Source organism: Charadrius vociferus, unplaced genomic scaffold, assembly GCF_000708025.1.
Source record: "Charadrius vociferus isolate BGI_N301 unplaced genomic scaffold, ASM70802v2 scaffold308, whole genome shotgun sequence".
NCBI lineage: Eukaryota > Metazoa > Chordata > Aves > Charadriiformes > Charadriidae > Charadrius > Charadrius vociferus.
Window position 1 is genome coordinate 2,395,364 of NW_009649929.1, and position 20,443 is coordinate 2,415,806.

At 36.6% G+C, this 20,443-nt stretch overlaps 1 protein-coding gene across 1 annotated transcript in view; it reads left to right on the forward strand.

Moving 5' to 3' along the window:
- LOC104291924 (chromosome unknown open reading frame, human C14orf39) overlaps positions 1–18,711 on the forward strand; it is a 31,792-nt gene extending 13,081 nt beyond the window's left edge. The window contains exons 5-17 of the mRNA XM_009891223.1: positions 259–446; positions 919–961; positions 1,481–1,601; positions 2,752–2,846; positions 7,725–7,864; positions 8,318–8,397; positions 10,483–10,568; positions 10,662–10,726; positions 11,837–11,904; positions 14,618–14,775; positions 15,320–15,455; positions 16,936–16,993; positions 18,277–18,711. Coding sequence (XP_009889525.1) covers positions 259–446; positions 919–961; positions 1,481–1,601; positions 2,752–2,846; positions 7,725–7,864; positions 8,318–8,397; positions 10,483–10,568; positions 10,662–10,726; positions 11,837–11,904; positions 14,618–14,775; positions 15,320–15,455; positions 16,936–16,993; positions 18,277–18,479 — 1,441 coding nt within the window. The 3' untranslated portion in view covers positions 18,480–18,711. The remainder of the gene's footprint in view (positions 1–258; positions 447–918; positions 962–1,480; positions 1,602–2,751; positions 2,847–7,724; positions 7,865–8,317; positions 8,398–10,482; positions 10,569–10,661; positions 10,727–11,836; positions 11,905–14,617; positions 14,776–15,319; positions 15,456–16,935; positions 16,994–18,276) is intronic.
- The last annotated feature ends 1,732 nt before the right edge of the window (positions 18,712–20,443 follow it).

Here is a 20,443-nt window from a genome sequence, read left to right on the forward strand (position 1 = left end):
TTTGAATATGGTATGGTTTACATTCCTTTCAGAACAATGAGGGTTGACTGTTTTTTACATCATGAGAGTATTTGTTACATACAGCATAGTCTTTCTTGAAAATAGCTGGAAAGTAAAAAATAGAGCCAAATAGTGGTTTATTTAATATATTCTGACTTTTTTCCAGGACAGCAGCAAGTCTAATTGAGCTGATGCCATAAATTAACAGTGGTTTTTTTTTGTTATGCAGAATGGCTTAAATTACATGTATTTTTACAGGAAAATGTATCAGGATTACATAACCCAGTATAAAGAGATTTTGAAGCAACACCGTGAAAAGTATGCAGAAAGTGCTCTTGCACAGGAGTATTACAAAAAAAAGAAAGAACTTGAAGAAATCCAAAAGAGAGTTTTGAAACAGTCTGAAAAATATAAATTGAAAGAAGATGCTTGCTTGGATATTCTGGGTACTACTATTATCAATGCTTTTACAGTAGAGCCTATTGGTAGTGCACTGCACATTAGAAGTGCTGTACAGAAATCCTCTAATTTTCTAAAGTTTCTCTTAAGCTCATATAAAGGTCATCTTCTTGTTACACCGTTTTTAGGAAAAATATCGAGACTTTGAACAAGAATTTGGAGTATACATGCTAATATTCCCTCCTCCAACCCATGAATGTAACGGGGAGAGGTTTCCCATTGGGATTCTTGGGGTAAAAACGTCCCAAAATGGCTTTAGAATGACGCTTTCAAAATTTTAAATTTATTTTTCGTATTTTTTTTGTGCTGTTTTTAATGGCATTACTCTCTGTTATACTGCTATTTCTGTTATGTATACTAAGTAAAGATAAGCACTCCTGATCTACTAATTTATCTTGTGTTTGTAAAGAAAATTAAAGTTGTGAATTAATGATCTGAAATTAAATTTTATTTCTGCAGAGCCTGTTCCTTTTAAATCCCTAAATGATTGGGCTTTACAGATGTATCCTTGATTTGTAGTGTTTATGCAGTTGACATGGAAGAAAGTTTTTATTTACCTTTCACAACTTTCTATTAGGAAGTATAGTATTTTTTAATATATTTCATAGAACCATAGAATCATAGAATGATTTGGGTTGGAATGGACCTTAAAGATCATCTAGTTCCAACCCCCCTGCCATGGGCATGGACATCTTCCACTAGACCAGGTGTTTAGGGTGGCAGCATTAGGACTTCTCAGTGAGAAAACAGAAGGTCAAATAATACTCTTCAGTTTAAATTTATGGGAGCATTTTGAGGAAAGAAAATCAAATTTCACATAATGACATGCTTGTCAAAATGCTTTGTTAAGGAGGAAAAGCCTAACTGAAGTTAGATTTGAAGATTTGTCAAGCAAATGTAGATTTGACAGAGCTTTCTGCACATCTAGCATTTGTGCTTATGGCATAGAGGGGTCACGGATCTGATAGCATCCCTTGCTTGAAAAAAATAATGTTGCAATCTATATTCCATAACATGGAAGTGCTTCTTCGAGGCAAAAAACACAGGAAATGTTAAAGCTTGCTGCAGCTGCTATGCAAGAATCCATTGAACTACAAAAAGAGGCAGAGGAATTAGAAAGGAAAATTAATTATTTAAAAAAGGTAACTGTATTTTAATTTTATTTTATATAAATACATTTTATATATGTAGTTATACATACCACGATTATATTTTCTGAAACGTAAAAGAAGTAGTGTATTTTCAAGCATATGGGCCAACAAAATGATTGCAGTGTTATTTTTGTAATTAATGTTTCTATAGCGTCACACGTGTTTTCTTAGGGAAGAGGTGTCCATTAATGTAAAGTCTCTTAAAACTTGTTTTCTATTGACCTCAGTTTACATCATAATTTCCTTCAAGACACTGTGTCATGATGACTTCCATGCTAGCTCAAGAGGGCCAGAGAATACACTTCAAAATACAGCAGGGCCATTCCTTAGTGAGCCCAAGGGCTTGAGTATAGAGCTTTTACAGGTCCTACTGTTTTTTAAGGCTCTGTTAATCTGAATATTTACCCCCAAATAAATGTGTGGGTAAATAATACTCAGAGGTAAAACTGACTGATTTTAGACAGGGGATCAGTACAGTTCCACTGACTAGAAGAAACACTGATTCCAAAGGGATAGTCTTCCAAAAAAATGACTTTGTGAGGACAACGTTTTGACCCACTCCTCTGCTAGGAGTTAAAAGGTCTCTCCTAAGCCTGAGTAGCCCAGTGGGCCAGTCTTGTAAAGAGTTTGGTAAATTTTTATAGTATTTCATCTGGACACTTTTACCTCTCTGGACCAGATGATGAAGTACTTCATTTACTGCTGTGTCAGCCGTGCCCACTTCAGCCAGCCTTACGCTGGTAGAAGCACGTTGTGCACAGGTGATGTTTTCTGTTTATATTTTGTGATACTGTTTGACACTCATAGTTACAGACTAAGGTTCCTAATGTGGTATGTGCTGTAAGAAGGGATGTGGTGAATTTATTTATAACTATCAAGGAGACCACATAAGGAGCTTCTTGTTCTGAATAGATATGTAGAGTCTGTGCTCAAAAACTTCTGTGTTTATTCCAGTTGTTACAGTTGGTCCAACAAAAAATATTGCCTCACTTTAACCTTGTTCTGCTTATTTCTTTAGTCCACCTTGGCTACAAAAACTCCACTACTGTGCACTGGTTCATCGGGTTTAGAAAACATTTGCAGCACGTAGCTATAATTTTTCAAGTTTTTTTTGATTTTTATTTGTTCTTTATCTTTTAAGACATTTGAAGAGACTACAGAAGATCAAAATAATTCCAAAATGATTGAAGGGAAAAATCAGAAAAGTCTGGAGAAGCCAAAGGAGTTTAAAGAAAGGTACACTTAAAAATGATTTCTTTCCCTTGCTTTCATACTACAGTGTTTACACAAAGACTGCCACAAAACACAAATTGTTGCTGAATAATAACTGGCAAGCTTCTCTAACCCTGGTCATGTGATTTAATTACGTAATTTCAAAAGTTTTGTATTTCTTGGGGTTAAGATGGTGGCAAATTTTGATTCTTGGAAGCTAAATGTATCTGGAAACATACTATTCAAAAGTATTTTGTAGAAACCTTTGCTGCTCACAGCTACTGCTGATAGATTTATGTAAATAGTTTTACGAGTTTTAAATAAAACTACAGTGACTGTGCAGTCAGAGATGAAATACATTAACTCTACTAAACACATATTTGGGGAAAAAGAGTCAGGGTTCCACATGTCATTTGTCTTCAGCACTGAACTACTTAAGAAATTTAACTCTTAATTTAGTTCTTAAAAACAAGCATGAGTGAAAGTTTCATAGACGGGATTAATGGTTTAGTAAATGAGTCAGCAGTCATTTACAAGTGGGACTCACTTTAATATGAGCTCAATTACAATAACCGATAATCAGCATCAGGACTATCTTGCACTTACCTGGGGTCCTTGTGAATGCTGAAACGTCACCCTTAGAGCTGACGGTTTTAGACCAAAATCCATTTTAAACTGAAAATATGTCCAAAAGACTTTGTTCAAGTGATTTTACATTATGGTGTGCTTGAAAAAGAAGCTTTTTAGGGCTTTAAATAGGGTTTTAGTGGACTATGTCTATAGGAATGTGTCATTTTAATAATCTCAAAGAGCCTTTCCCCACAGTCATTTTAGGTCTTTAATATCTTCTTACAGACTGATGAATTATTCAGATGATTTTTTTTTTTTTGTGGTTTAAGCCCTTACATCCATTCTGCCCTCTTATATAAGCTTTTTGTAATTGTCAAGACCTCGGAAACATAGGGTAGCAAGAAATCCACTTTAGTTTTAAGACTAGGTAAAAAAAAAAAGATGGGAAACACTCCCTTTGAATTTTCAAAGAAACCCATGTATGTTCAGTCTGCAAGAAGCAAAATGCCAATTAAAGACCTATTATAAAAGGCAGAGATCTATGCTCTGGGCACGGAAGCATAAAAAACAGTCAGGCTTCTCAGGGAAAAGAATTCATAGGGTGCATTGCTAGACCTGCCATTTGTACGTTTACCTCTGTGTCATGTAGTCTTCGGGTGCTTGTACCTTCACCTGAAATTGTGCCTTGATTGCAGATAAGTAGATCTTTTTGGTGCTCTGAAGCAATAATTCCATAGCTTGCATCATGGTTATAAGATGTTGTAAATATTTTGCTGTATCCTAACTCATGTTGCCCTTTAAGCTCCATGTATACATTTACATGATATACCATAGGGTATCAGACCATAACCCGATTATTAATTAATATGTTTTTCCTAGAGTAAATTTTAAAGCTTATTTATGTCAAAGATATCCATAACATAAAAGCTTGTAGAAAGTGGCATAAAAATTGTTTTAAAAATTCCTGTATGGCTTCCTGTAAGTCTTCACTAGAAAGCATAGGAGTATCTGATTAAGTAACTAATGATGTTAAAAACAGGTCTATTACAAAACTGTGATTATAAACACCGTGAAGAAAACCGAAACAGAAAATGTGCTAACATAGTGAATCATATGAATTAAAACCTTTGCAGACTCAAGGCAATGTACAAAAATATAACAGTAGAATGTGGGTACCAAAGGCTGTAGACTCTTGTGAGCTGTTCTGCAGTCACAAGAGGTTGCTACTGAGCAAAGAGAACTTTGTGAAGAAAAGGAGATATTTTAATCTTCTGCCACAAAAGAAGAGGAAGAAGAAAAAAAAACAAAAAAACAAATTTACTAATGAACTAATGCAGACTAGCATGAAGAGAAACCAGCAGCATGAAGGGAAAGAACTAAACAGAGCAATGAAAGCACTGAGCAGAGCAATACACAAATTAATACCCACAAAATGCTTTAGAGGGCTACAAGACAGGAAACCAACTTGCAAGTTAATGAATAGGTGCTGATATATATGTTCTCCTTTGGGCAGGAGGATGGCAGTGTAACTGTTCTTTTAAAAGGCTTGGAACATTTTAGTTTGAATCACCTATTGCTGGTCAGCTAGTCGTTGATTAGGCTGACAGCAAAACACATTCCTCTTTTCATACCAGCTGTTTTCTCTGATCAGTGGGCTTTCATAGTGCAACAGTTATACAGACAAGTGTAATAGTTAAAATTTCTAAATCAAGAGTTCTCATCAATCACCAAATAGGACTCAAAGCTTTTGAAGCCCTGCTCTTGATTTCTCAATTAGAGATTATATTTATTACACAGAAAAGCTGACATCTTGAACTGTGCTCTGGCATATGCCATGATCATTCTCTCTGCTTTTGTAAAATGTTTGCAAGAGCTTTAATTCCATTATTCTGTAATTTTGGGTTTGATTTTTTTTCCAATTTGATTATTTATTAATTTCATGTTTAAATACCTAAAATATCTTATGTTCCAAGTGAAACATTTTTGCTAAATCTTCTTGTAAAGGATGTTCCATGGCAGATAATTGCAGATCTTTCAGTATCTTTGTATTACAAGTGATTAGCTTTTACTCATCAAAGAAAAAACTTTGTAATATAATTATTGGAAAAATACTTATCTGGACTTCTAAATGTAAACATATGTGAAGGCTCAGCCCTGTGCTGACTGCAACCGCGTAGGCAGTTAGTAGTTACTAGCTATTATGGCAACTAGTTATTAGAAGTTCTGCTTCCAAAAGGACTTGCTGGAGTGCACTTGATTAGAATACCGAACGTGGCTTCAGTAGAGAGTCCTGATAAATACCAAAATAGCAAGTGTGATTCTTTGTATTTAATCAAATACACTTGATTCCTATAGTGAGGGTAAAATCATATTAATCTTTGGACTTCATTATGCTACAAAGAAGAAACTACTGCTAAGGAAATGGGATCTTATTTTTATTTAAGAGTATATTTTTTTTCTTTGCACTTTAGTAAAAAAAATGTCTATTTGGCAGTATGAATCAAGGTAAAGATTTTTTATCTGCTCAGATGTCTACTAACAATGAAGTAGAGAAAGAAGATAAATGATCTTTCTTGTTACTGCAATTTGGAGTATTTTGAGCTTCAGTATGCAGTTTGATTTTTCTTTCAGTGGTTAGTAATTATGCCAGAGAAGTTGTGCGTGTTTTTTATTTTCAATAGTGTTTTTGGGGAGGGAGGGGACCAGGTGTATTGCATATGCATAAAGTTTAACTGCAGGCTCTTTTGGAAGGTTTTGTTACTTGAAAATACATATCTTAAGAGCTTCTGAGTCCTGTTTGTGATTCTGCCATTGATGTATTATTCTGTATAGATACACATTGTAAAAGAATGCTTTAGTTCATGGAGAGTGAATTTTCAGAAATACAGAGTTGACTGCTAGACATTACAGAAGCACATGGAAGCTGATTCCAGAAACTTTTAAAAACACAATTTGGCATTCTAAGTTCTGTGAAAAATAATGGTTTATGGCAATCTAACTCATGACATCATCATCATCATCAGCCTTGTTCAATTCATTTTTGAACGATGATTGTGGTAAAGTGGCCAAATAAGCCATTTTGAACAAAATGAAGCAGTTTTCTGCTTTTTTTTTTTTTTTTTTTTTTTACCCAGGGTTCTGTGCTTAGCTCTGTTTTTATTTCTACTTGTTTTTGCACTCTCTGAATCTGAATTTATAGGTACACCAGCCATATACATATCTTATTTCCTGTAGTACTCGTTCTTGACATGGGTAATATCTATAATTACTGTCACTGAAAGAAATACAGATTCTTTTTAATCTTTTATTATTCCTGTGGTTTTTTTTTTTATTTTTTATTGATGTAGTAGGTGGTATATGGTTTATATAGTTTGTTAGGTCTCAGTCCAGGAGAGCTCTAGATGTATATGTAACTTTACATGTGAAGATAGTCCTTTTCATCAGAGTTACTTGACTGAGGTGCATTCATGGTTTTATGTGATCAGTTGTGCATGTATATTTAATGTGTTGTTAGGTCCATAAATCTTAACCAGTGCTTCTAGTTTGGTATTTTTTTAGTAGTGTTGCTAATTTTACTCCGCACTGTCTTATTTATCAAGGGCATCCTACATTGTATCTTATTTTTATGTATGGAAAACTTAAAGAAGAACAAAAAGACTGTCTTAATTCTTCATTGGTTCTGAATAGCATTGTTTAGTCAGCTATAAACCAGATGTAGCTAGAAGCACAGAGGTGCTAAGCAGGACTGCCAGAGAGAAAATAAAATTGAACTCATTATTTTAAAAAATGGTAAATGTTCCTGTGCCAAATAGCCACTTTACCCTGCATTGTTCTGCTAACCTTTGTCTTTCTACACTGTAAAAGGCTATTTACCCTACACGGATAATTACCCCACAAGTGAAAACACTTGCTGCAGTTTTCTCTTTTGTGTATGCATGGTGTGAGTATTCCAGACAATCTCAGAGAGAGAAAAAGTGTTTTTAAATGTGAAAATGCGATTTCAGAACTACAATAATGAAGTACTTTGACTAAAGTGTAAAACCCTAAACTACTAATACTTTTCTTTGATACTGACAAAATGTAAGTCAGCAATGTTCTTACGATTGGCTTATTACTACTTTGTGTTGTCTTCTTTCAGTGATATTCTCTGTCTGAAATTATTTAAAGAAAACTTCAATTTTTATCAACCGCTGGAACTGGAAGAGGTAGAACCTCCCTGGAAGCATGCATCTCCTTTGAAAACTCTACTTGTGTGAAACAGTTATATTTTATGATTTCCTTTATTTTGCAGTTGTTAACTTTTTTTTTTTTTTCATTTATTTTTTTTTTTAGGATATTTGAAGACAGTGAACATCCATCTTTGCTAAATGAAAAACATCAACTGTATAAACCATTACATGTCCCATGCATTCCTCGGAAATTGGTCCAGTCTGTACAGAGTATTAGATTCTCAATGCAACGGTCAGAAACAGGTGCAATGTGTTTAATGATCTTTCTGTGAGAATTTCGGATTATTTTTGTGTAAATGAAGGGAAACAGTGATAACAAATGTATTGAACTGCTCCTGCTGTGATAGTTGAAGCCAGGCTTTCGATAGAAGTTGGGTACTTGCCTGTCTTTGTGTTCTGAAAATCTTCTATGTCCGATTCCTCTCTTATCTGTGCAATGACCAAAGTAACATGACAGGTATACCTGATGCAAAAAATCTGAAACATACCTTTAGCACTGTTTGCACAAATACAGTAAATATTAACTGAGTATTGTTTGCAGCAAATTGATTGATACTTTCATATTTTGTGATAATTTTCTTTTAGCTCTGTATTAACAGGAAAATGTATAAGCTTTGTTCCCAAGTTCGGTTTAACAATGCTATGCTTTGGATACTTAATCCTATTGACAATGTTAAGTAATATTTGTTAATTTAGGGAGAGAAGAAAAAGAAAGACCCATGGAACTTTCAGTGGCAGCTATCAGTTCCACCAAGCTTGCAGAAAATTCGTCACAGGTATGCAGCTCTCCCACTGGTAAAAACATGAGATTATATAATCTGTTTTATGTGGTGGTTTACATTTAAAACACTTCAAGTATACCTAGTGCTATTACATCATACATGAGACTTGTTAGCACTGTAACCAGGATGCTAATCTTGGTAATCTGCTATTACTTGGTAATCATAATAACAAATTTTCTTTGGCGCCATTTCTAATTCAACTGAAAATATGTATGTTCGTACACAGTGCAACTGGTAGTCATAGCAAGCATTCTAATACCAAACTTGAGGTGGACCATCTATCCAAATAATTTTGTATAATAGTTTTTAAATTTTAGAATAACCTTTGTAGATTCACTTGGTTGTATGTAGCAAATTTTTGGAATTCTAAAGGAGGAACCTAATTTTCTATTACTGGTTAATTGTCAGCCATCTATTCCATAATGAAGGATTTCGTAACAGACTAAATGTGCAGGATGCTATACAGGACCGCTTACAGTTAACAGCCCAGTTCTGAGGTTTAACCAGAAACAAAAGCCTGGACTGAGAGGGACAAAACCATGTGCAACATTGCTTTGTACATTTGAGGAGTCCACAACTACATTTTCCATCTCTCACCCATAAACAAATGTCCTTGTGGCACTTTTTTGAAAAAGTGGAGTGTATTTCCGCTTAATATCTTAAATATACAAACGCAATAAACCAATCCAGAAACAAGTTGGAAGAACAACTTGCACAGTTACGAAAACCGCTAATGAAGTTTCATTAAGTGCAAGAACATTCATAGGACCAATTGATTGTTAAACTATAAAAGGAATACTCAGATAAGGTAAGGCCATAAGAGATCAAATAAATAGTTTGCAACTGTGTTCTCTGTGCAGAAGCTTGGGGAAGTTTCTATACCAAACCCGTTCTTTATAAGGGACATCTCACTGGATCTATTTAAAAGCAAATTTTAAAGAACAACAAAAATAATCAAGTAAAAAATTAACAGAACCAGTTGTGATTTTCTTACTAATTTCAAGGGAACTGAAGGCTAAAGTGAGTGAATCACTAAATGTTTTAGAGTCGAGCCTGTGGTAGAAGAAGAAGGCTTCATAAGACAACATGAAGGGCAATGGCTAGACTGAGTGGAACAAGACCAGAAGAAATTTCAAGCAATTCTGATTTGTGACTGGCAGAGGGAGTTGGACATGATGAGGATGATGGAAGGGCTGTTGCCAGGGTAATCCAGAGATGAGGATGGGAATCTGTGACCTAAAATTGTACTTAGAGAATAGTGGGAAGCAGTAAGTCAAGGTTAAGGGAACTTTAAGAAAGGGTGATTGCAACAAGGAAAGGAAGATGGAGTCTGAGGAAAAATAAAAGGATTGAAAGAAAGGAGGTTGCTATGCTTCAGGAGAGGAGTGCTGTAAACTACAGGAGTTGAGTGGCAGACAGATTCTGCATAACCAGCCCTTTTGTCCCCCACTCTGAATTGAATTCAATTTGATACATTTTGCAAGTTAAAACCAAACCAGAACTAGCAGCTCCCTGTGAAATAATGGGTTATCTGATGCTGAGGCATAGATTCCTAGTGCCACTCTGTTCTTTAGGCAAAAATACATGCTACATATAAGAGTTAGGGCTTCTGATCTCCTGAAAATCTGTAAGGCAGGAGTATTTCCATGTATTCCGCAGATTTTCAGTCCAAACAGGATACATATTCACGGACATGCATACTCACTTTGGCCCTTGGAGGTGGAGACAGGCCTGGCTCCAGCCCGTTCTGTGCTGTCAAGCAGGAGCAACCTACCTGGCTGCAGTAGTAGAAAACCTGGGTAAAGTTTGTAAATTATGTAATGTTATTTGTACAACAGAAAAGTTAATTATGCACCTCTAGTCATCAATGCTGTGAATGAGACTTTATAAAAAATTACAGAAGTTGTTTTGCATATCATGCTGTTAAACTGTACCTGTAAAGCAAAGATAGGCAAAATAATTTTTATGTTGCCTGACCCCTAAAGAATGGATTTCCACAGTCTAAGGAGAAATCAGAGTGATGTCGTTGAAGTGACAATTTCATATGCTGCCTTATTTGAATTTTTTGCTATGTTTTAGATGGCTATTGACACTGCAGGGACTAATAACCCACAAATTGCCCAAGTTCCATCAATAGCAAGCTTACAAAACCAAATGCAGTTCAGGTAACTTTTCTTTAATAAAGTAGTTTTCGTTCTTGAGATTAAGTTTTATGGAAATAATACATATTCAGACAAACAGTAATTTTTGTGTTTCAGACTGGTAATTCCTCCAAAGCAGATGAGTTCTAATCAACAGTTTGAGAGTGAAAATGCAGTAATAGGTAAAGTACCACTGTCATTTTTTGATAGGATGTGCAGTTACTGTATGCTGGATCACATAATTATAAAAGAGAAAATTCTAGGGGCCAAGTTTTCATTCTGGCCACCATTTGTATTTCTTTCCCCCCTTCATTATTTAGTTCAAACTTTGAGTATAGCAGACAGGCAATGTCCTCCTAATTTAAATAGAGACTGAACTGCGCGGTAATGTGGGATTCATTCTGCGTTTACCATTGCTAATGAAAGGAACCTTCCAGCATGTCTTGTAAATCCATGCTCTAGCCTCAAATTACTTGGGTAAAATGACATCCAGTCTGAAAATCTGCCCAGAAGGTGTGAGAAAATGCAAAGGAAAGGGATATAATAAACCCAGTGATTTAGGAATCTTGAAGCATCAGATTAAGATTATTAAAGATGAAAATTAACTTGAGAAGTACATACAGAATACTTACAGAAACAAAACAGGGTAGTTACAAATGCACATGTAGTTTTTGAAATCACAAGGCACTGAGCTTCAGTTTAAATATATTTTTTTCTAATTATACTGCCAGTTTAGATGCATGTCAAAAAACATAGTCAATTTTTTTTTTTTTTAATAAATAGGATGCAAATTCTGTGTACCGAAACACAGGGTGAAACATTGCACAGTCTGAAGGTTAGAGGAGAAAGTCTGATAACATTCTTCTCATTTCTCATCCTGTCATTTGCCCAGTTCCTTAAGATACACTCCATCAGTGTCATATGGATGTGCTTTTTATATTGTTTTCACCTGGTTTTTGTTGACTGGTATTCGCACTCTCAGAGGGCAATAGCTGGATTAGACAAACATAGCACTCTCAGGGAACAATAGCTGGATTTGAAGAACACGCCAAACCATATCAAGCGGACTAGGCATTGCTTTAACGACAGTGACTAAGTGGCGGAACAAGAGGTAACTATTATGGACGTAGCCATAAAGTGGGCTATTATGAAAACTACAGTCAGGACACTTCCTTAGCAATAGCAATGCCGAGTTAGTAAACCTTTCTCAAGGATGCTTTCCCACAACGTAATTTTTATTTTTCCGTTTAGAATGCTCTTATAATACAAGCAGTGCTCTCTTTTTTGTATAGCAAACCAAGAGGGCAAATGTGATAAAGAAGCAGAAGATGAGCCAAAGGATTCTGCATATATACCTCAAGTAAGCAAAGCATTTCTTATGTCATAAGTAATTATTTTATTTAGAATTGTCAAACTATCTTGATGTATTTGAATCTATTGGGAGGAGGTAAGTCTCAGAAATCCACTTGGTGGATAAGGAACTGTCTGGCTGTTCGCACTGAAAGGTCAGCAGTTTGATGTCCAAGTGGTGAGCAGTGATGAGTGGCGTTCTTCAGGGGTTGGTACTGGGACCGGTGTTGTTCAACATGTTTGTTGGTGACACGGACAGCGGGATTAAGTGCACCCTCAACAATTTTGCTGATGACACCAAGCTGTGTGGCATGATCGACATGCTGGAGGGAAGGGATGCCATCCGGAAAGGTCCAGGACCGTCGACAGGCTTGAGAGGTGGGCCCATGTCAACCTCATGAAGTTCAACAAGGCCAAATGCAAGGTCCTACACGTGCACCAGGGCAATCCCAAGCACAAATACAGGCTGGGCAGAGAATGGATTGAGAGCATCCCTGAGGAGGAGGACTTGGGGGTGTTGGTTGATAAGAAGCTCGATGTGACCTGGCAGTGTGCGCTTGCAGCCCAGAAAATCAACTGTATCCTGGGCTGCATCAAAAGAAGTGTGGCCAGCAGGCTGAGGGAGGTGATTGTGCCCCTCTACTACCGTCTCTTGAGACCCCACCTGGAGTATTGCATCCAGCTCTGGAGTCCTCAGCACAAGAAGGACATGCACCTGTTGGAGTAGTTCCAGAGGAGGGCCATGAAGATGATCAGAGGGCTGGAGCACCTCTCCTATAAAGACAGGCTGAGAGAGTTGGGGTTGTTTAGTCTGGAGAAGAGAAGGCTCTGGGAAAACCTTATAGCAGCCTTCCAGTACTTAAAGGGGGCCAACAAGAAAGCCGGAGAGGGACTTTTACAAGGGCATTTAGTGATAGGACGAGGGGGAATGGCTTCAAACTGGGAGAGGGTAGATTTAGAATAGGTATCTGGAAGAAATTCTTCACTGTGAGGGTGGTGAGGCAGTGGAACGGGTTACCCAGGGAAGTTGTGGAAGCTCCATCCCTGGAAGTGTTCAAGGCCAGGTTGGATGGGGCTTTGAGCAACCTGGTCTAGTGGGAGGTATCCCTGCCCATGGCAGGGGGGGTGGAACTAGATGATCTTTAAGGTCCCTTCCAACCTAAACCATTCTATGATTTTACGATTCTATGAAGTTGGCAAAATGAATCCTTATAAGGCACTTAACAGGTGAGAAGCCAATCAGTGCCTTCTGATTACTAATATAGTGATCATTGCTCTTGATCATGTCATAGGCTATTTAGGATGACTGTCCTATGCTTATAGTATTTTTTGTATAAATTGGTGCGTATCATTTTTATCAGTGTGAACTAATGAAACATTTTTTAAAAATGTTTGCATTTGAAACTCATTTCTCCCACAAAACCATAGTGAATAGGCTCTGTGCTGGCTACAGAGTCTTTATGGCTCTGTTGGCACTGCTTTTACTACCTGTGCCTGAATGTGAGATCAAGCTCACCATGTCATAATATTCAAGCCAGTTGTGTGTACTACTTGAATACATACGTGATATCAAGATGTGGTCTAACGCTGTCCAGCATCTAAGCACCACACAGCCACTTGTGAACTCCCCCCACTGTAGGATGGGGAAGAGAATCAGAAGGGTAAAAGCACAAAAACTTGGGGGTTGAGATAAAGACAGTTTAATAAGCATAGCAAAAGCTCTGCACTCTAGCAAAACAAAATAAGGAATTCATTCACTACGTCCCATCTACAGGCAATTGTTTAGCTATTTCCAGGAACATAGGGCTTCATCACTTGTAACGGTTACTTGGGAAGACAGATGCTATAACACCAAACACGCCCCTTTCCTCCTTCTTCCCTGCAGCTTTTATTGCTGACCATGACATCATGTGGTGTGGAATGCCCCTTTGGTCAGCTGGGGTCAGCTGTCCCAGCTGCATCCCCTCCCAAATTCTTGTGCACCCCCAACGTACTCACTGACGGGGCAGCATGAGAAGCAGAAAAGGCCTTGATGTTGTGTGAGCACTGTTCACGATAACTAAAACATCCCTGTATTATCAATGCTGTTTTCATCACAAATCCAAAATATAGCACCACACAAGCTGCGAACTCAGTCAAAACCAGTGCACAAGACCAAGTTTGAGATACTCCACATCTTCTAGTTGGCTCACTACAGGCTCATGCCTGCATGCAGCTGGTGAAGAATGTCTTTAAAACTATAAAGTCTGGTGAAAATTGTAGTGTACGTTCTCATTTAAGATTTTCTGAGCAAGAGGAAATACCTCAGTCAACTGAAATATATTCTGACAGTGATGTTCCGTTATTTCACTAGGGAGTATCAAGAGAATTCCGGTGTGACTTTAGCATTATGCTAAGACATACTTTAGAGTGAAATAGTTCTTTTATTCAAAATCAATGGTTGCAGTCAGTTCACAAATTTCTTTATTTTTTGGATGAAAACTTTCATATATAGTTTCATTCACCAGAAATACATTTTACATTAGATAAATTAAGGTTACAGTTTAAAGTATGGTGAATATGTTACTGTGAGCATTTTATTAAAATCCTTTATTTTTTTGTAAGAATAAAAATAACTAACTAACCTTAAAACATATAATGAATATATTTATAGGTAAATGGACTAATAATATTTTGGGAAATTTTATATGCCATAAACATTATTGTATATTTCTTTTTAATAGGACATACACACATGTTTTAAGTCAAATGAAGATAATCCTGACACAGCAGAAGAAAGTGCAGAACATTTTTTAAGAGCACCTGAAACACCTGAGTTTGTTGGAACGCCTGACTCAAAGGGGAAGAAAACCCAGTTCTCTAAAACACCTCCATTTGACTTGTATGATAGCAGCTTTTTAGATTTTGAGCAAAGTTGTAGTGATGTTTATTGTATAAGCATTTCTGTTGGTTTTGAAAGATACTATTTCTATAGTATCTATAGACTTCTCTAGAAAGCTTTTCTGAAAATAGTAATTTTTTTTTTCTGCTTTATGCTAGGTAATTTATTAGATTTTCTTCTTACAATATCATTTCCACTTGAAAGTGTTTTGAAAGAGGGGATCTCTGCTTAGAAATAGATGAGACACGGGTTCTTTGTAGCTCCTTTGCTAAAATTGTTGTCTTTTCCTGCAGTAATATTTGTTACACCAATTGCTGTCTTTAAACAGTTTTTTTGGTAAAAGAGTAGGGAATTGGTAAAAACACCATCTCACTTTGCTTTGAAGAGTTGTGTTACCTGTTTTGTGTTGCAAGAAGTAATTATTGATGGAAGGCATGGGAATCTAAAAATGTGACAAAACACAAAAAGAAAAAATAGATCAAAAAAGCCACCTATGCTACTTTAAAAAACTATTAATGTAATTTCTTCCTTTCTGTCTTTACAGCATTAGCAATTTAGGTTGTGAGGAAGGAACATCAAAATCTCCTGCTTTCTTTTCTCTCGTGAACTTCTCCCAGAAGTCACCTGGTTTTAATTTATTTGATTCTTCTGTGTTTGGGGCAGAAAATTCATCTGATGAGGTAAAAATGAGTACTTGATGATATTAAATTTCTACAAAGCAAAATATGCTAAGAAAACAGCATTGGCAGTGAATGAGGTTTTTCAGACTGGTTATCTTGGTAGCAAATTATTTTTTTACTAACTTGCTTAATTTTACATTTGATATCCTTTGAAAATGCTTCTCTCCTGCCTAGCAATCACCCTGTGATGACTTATGATCAAGTATGAATCTTTTCCATATGGGCAAGATTGGATCTTATGCAAATATACAGGTGACTAGATTCACAAAAGGCTTCTAGTTCAGTGTTTCAATGCAAAACTTTAGGTACGCTAGTTGAATTCACAAGTCACATGCCTATCCTGTGTGGTTTTGTCTTGCTGAAGTGGGGAATCAAGTACTTAAATTTTTTTCCCCTCCATTTTTCACAAAATGCAGAACACTGAAAAAAGCAGGAAAGGATTATCTATTAAGAATACTGAAAAGCAGATATGGATTAGCTATACGCAAATGGAGGAGATAGGCGGGCAACTAATTGGAGCAGGAAGTGGAATCCAGCTCTTACTTTTCCTTTGCAGTTTCCCTAACTACAATTCTCTAGAGTAATTTTCCCTCTCCTGGGCTAATAGATAGATAATTGGGTGTTTAGGATAGATGCGTGTCAGTACATAGTGCAGTGGTTAGGTATCACTCCTTGGCAATGTAGATTCAAACCCCATTATGCAAATAAGGGATTTGAACCCAGGTGTGTGCTATTTCAGGCATGTCCTCAGTTTTGAGGTTAAGAGATAAAAGCTGAAGGAGGGAAGAGGGAAAATACTGTTTTATTTTGTGTTTGGCAAGATATGTGTTGTTGATAACTCCTAGCATCAGCTGCGTGTAGGAGAGAATACACTGGTGAGTAGTTTTGAATTGTTTAGGAATGAGGTAGGTATTAAGTCACCTAGTGCTGTCAGAACCCTGGTTACTTTGTGCCCGCTCAGTGGCAGAAACCAAGAATTTACCAGTCTGTAGCAGGCATGTTAGATGGGAGTTTTGAGGTATCTGTGGTAAATCTACCCTAAGAACTCTTCCTAAGAGTGATAAGTGGTTATTCTGCTACTTTTTCTGGCAGTATTAGGTCCTACTCAGTAGTTATGTTGCTGCTTAGAGGTTTTCTAAATTGTCACAGAATGAAATAATTTTGAATCTTTTTAGTTGAAAAAACAGCAGTAAACCAGGTCAGATTTTGGTCTGTTCTCAATCTGATGTTTTTTCCGGAAGAATGGAGGGAGTGTGTTCGCAGATGTAAGCAAATATCATGAAACCCAGCTCATCAAAGAGTTTACCTTGCAACTTTAGGGACTGATATATACATTTAAATGCAGATTTTGTGAAGGCTGCTAGCATTCACTAGGACAGTGTTTTTCTTAGCAAAAGCAAATGAACTCATTGTGAGTCAGCATTAGAGCTTATCTTTTGTCTTTCTCATTTTTTAAATAAAATGGCTGTTTCCATTTCAGACAGAAGAGAGTTATTCAGTGGGAAACTTGAACCCTCTGTCCCCACACAAAGATATTGGTAAGTTTGGAAATCAGATGTACTTGTGTTTACCAGATGTCTTCTACTTGTGCTTATGTTACTGACAGGCTCGTGATCCTGCTTAACAGGGCACCTTTGGTTGTCTAAAAGGACAACAGTTTTAATATTGTAGTTCAGTGGTTTATTGTGTTCATTTGTGTTTTGACTATCTTAAATCTTTCCCTGCATGTTTGGCTTCAAATGTATGAAATGTCATGAAAAAAGAAGTATGAGAAAGAAAGAAATAGGGATAGTGTTAGGTGTGTTAGAAGCAAACTGAGAGGACGTGCAAGGGAGAAGAAAAATTTAAGTGTCAAAGCTTTTTCATTGATAAAAAAGAATGGTTCTTTTAATGTAAAAAGCTATAGTACTTGTTAGATACTACTTTTAAACATAAGGTTACCAGCTTAGAGCTGGGAGAGTACTTGTTGGATACTACTTTTAAACACAAGGCTACTAGCTTAGAGCTGGGAGAGTACATCTGTTGGGGTTGTTCCTCCCTCAACTAGAATGAAAATAAAGTTTCCATTTGGTTAAAGAAATCTCGATAGTAAACTGAGTTCCATCAGTTTAAACCACTGGAGGTACACAATGCTAGAGAGAGGAGAATCAGACTTAATGAACAGTATCTTCCACTCATACTGCATCACACACATTTACACATTCTGTGTGAAATCCTGGCTTTACTGAAATGAAAGGCCAATTTTTCGTGGTATCACTAGGATCAAAACTTGCTCTTGATCAGACGCTATTCTGAAGGGAGCTGTAGTCTACTCTCTTCTTTTGAGGTGCTACAAGTGCAAAGCCACTCTTTTGAAGTGTATGAATATAAGGTTGTATGCAAATGTGTCTGTTGTAGAGAAAAGTATATAAATTTTCTGTTACTAAATATAAAACTCAGGTGTTTTTCTGTCTGTGGCTTTGTTTCTCTAAGTATTTCAGTGATTGATTGCATTGTTCTCTAGAGAAGAAAGAATCTGCAAAAATGTATCAGTTTACAAAGACCTCAGTTGCTTAGTGTTCAAAATACTTCTGCATGATATACTGGGTGAAATGTTTTGTTGTTCTAAATCATTCAAGTACTTCACACTTTATTCTGTGTAGATTCTAATAATACCCTCCTTGAAGTACCATTTCTAGGACAGAAATAAACACACAACCGTAGGCTGATACTCAGCATGGTGCCGGGACTACAATACTATTAAAGAAACATATTATGCTGAATGCAGTATTCTTTCAGTAAGATTTAATCTAATAATAAATATAATGTGCATTCCATATAGGAAGCTTGTTTGGGAAATCAGAAAGTGAGGATGCATTTGCCTTTCCGTTCCCTTCGGAATCGACTTCTCATGCATTTGGAGATGGAAAAGATGATTTTAGTTTTCCATTTGCGTTTGGACAGGATCAGAGATCATCACAGTCTCCTTCTGTGAAAGGTTTTCATTCTTCCTTACAAAATACAAAGCCATTTACATTCTTTTGAATACCTTTGACTTCCTTTTAAATTCTTTTCCTACTTAGCCTTGACAAATGTTTTCAGTTTCTTAAGTTAAAGTACAAAGCATTTAATGTTTTCCTTTCATTTCCTGTAAGAATACATTATTGCAAATGCTGCAAGAGCATGTGTATGTTCATGAGGCACACATGCTTTGAGATGCAGCTTTCATTTTTTAATTTATTTTCTAAATATATTGTTTTCATAAAATGTTATGATACGCTTTTTGCAAACTGGCACTTACAAGCAGCAGAAATATCGTTTTACAGTAGTGTGTTGAGTTAATTCAGTATCTGTGAGAGAGCATCTAAACTTCTGAATGAGTACTTTCAGCCTCTGATACAAACTAACTTGTATAGAAAGTGTTAGTGAGAGTAACTGTTTATTGTAGCAGTAAAAGCTGAATTTGAGTTGAAGACAATATTGTTAAATTAGCTGTTATACACAGAATACTTACAAATTTTTTGAAATAAACATTTTTGTTAATTTTATGTAAAGTTTTGTAGGTGTTTCTTAATAGCTGAAGTTAAATAATGTTACAGTTGTACTAGGTAGTATTTCAACTTCTGTCTCTCTAACTGGAAACACTGAAAGCAAGTTCCTTCCTCTTTATATAGTATCTTTCAAAAAAACAATACAAAAGCAGACAGTTCCCAAAGTCTAACTGTGGTCAGTACAAGTATATCCACCAGTTCTCCACAAATGTCTTTTCTTATGGAATGGCTGGCTGTGAAGACAATATCAGGGTTACTCAGCAAGGGATGCTGACTGTACTGACCACCCCAGCACTGTGCCCTGTGAATCCCTCAGAACCATTTTCTCTAGAATCAGCAGTTTCACATCTATGGCCTTTGAAGGAAACGCCATATCACTTTTGAGTTTTTTTTTTTTTTTCCTGTTACATGTGAAACATAGGTTGCTAATTTTTGAAACTCATTATGAATTTATAAGAGAAATTGGGTTTCTCGGTCACTCGCTATGAAGTAAAAACATTGCCTGACAACAGGCAAGCAAAATGCTGAAATGGAAGCAATGCAAATAAAGAGGAGACCACATCACTCAGCAGAACTCACAGAAGACATTGCAAACGCACAAACTAATCATAAGGGCACATGGACTGAGTGGAACAAGTTGACAAAAAGCATCCCATCAGTATCATCTGCACAGTCTGCCAATAAAATGTCAACAAAGTCCAAAAGGGAATAGAGTCCCCTTCCCCCTGCTGACCTGCAAAGCCCTAAATGGCCAAAAGCTTGGTTATCTATGCCACTACTTCTTTTCTGCCAAACTCCTAAATGCCTTAGGGCTATTTTTGTGCAGCCCATCTTCTCCTTAAGTACTTGTGCTTACAAATTTGTGAAAGTTGGATTTTTTTTTTACTGGAGAGGGATTTTAGGAAGTTTTAGTGAAGTGCTGCTGTGATTCACCTAATAAGAAGTGAGACACGTGGATTTGGTGGACTTATGCTCTCCAAATGTGTTTCCATGTTAATCTGTTTTAAAAAGCTTTTCTAATCTACTGCATATCTCACCATCTGAAAAACATAAGCTAGAGGCAACTTTGAGAGCCTGCCTATGTTACTGGGGGTAGCGTTTTAGGGTATGCTACTGGCAGATATTCTGAGATCGTTTAGAAAGCTGGAAAGTAGAACTGTGTTTGCTTAGCCATTCCATAACTGAAGCTTGCTTTCCTGGTTTCTGATGAATTCTGTCATCCATGTCTCTGACATTACAGTCTGGTAGTCAAGGCTGCTGGCTGAAGGGGGTGAAACCATAGTTCCAGGTCTTGCTGGGTGTTTACTTACACAAATTGGATAGGCTGATTAATAACATAAAAGAGAAAGCTACTTCAGAAAAGGCAACCACTCAATATTTGGGATACTTTTCTAAGATCTAAGAACATGAACTGCTTATGAACATGCACTGAGATTTTTCATTGGTATCTGTCAAATT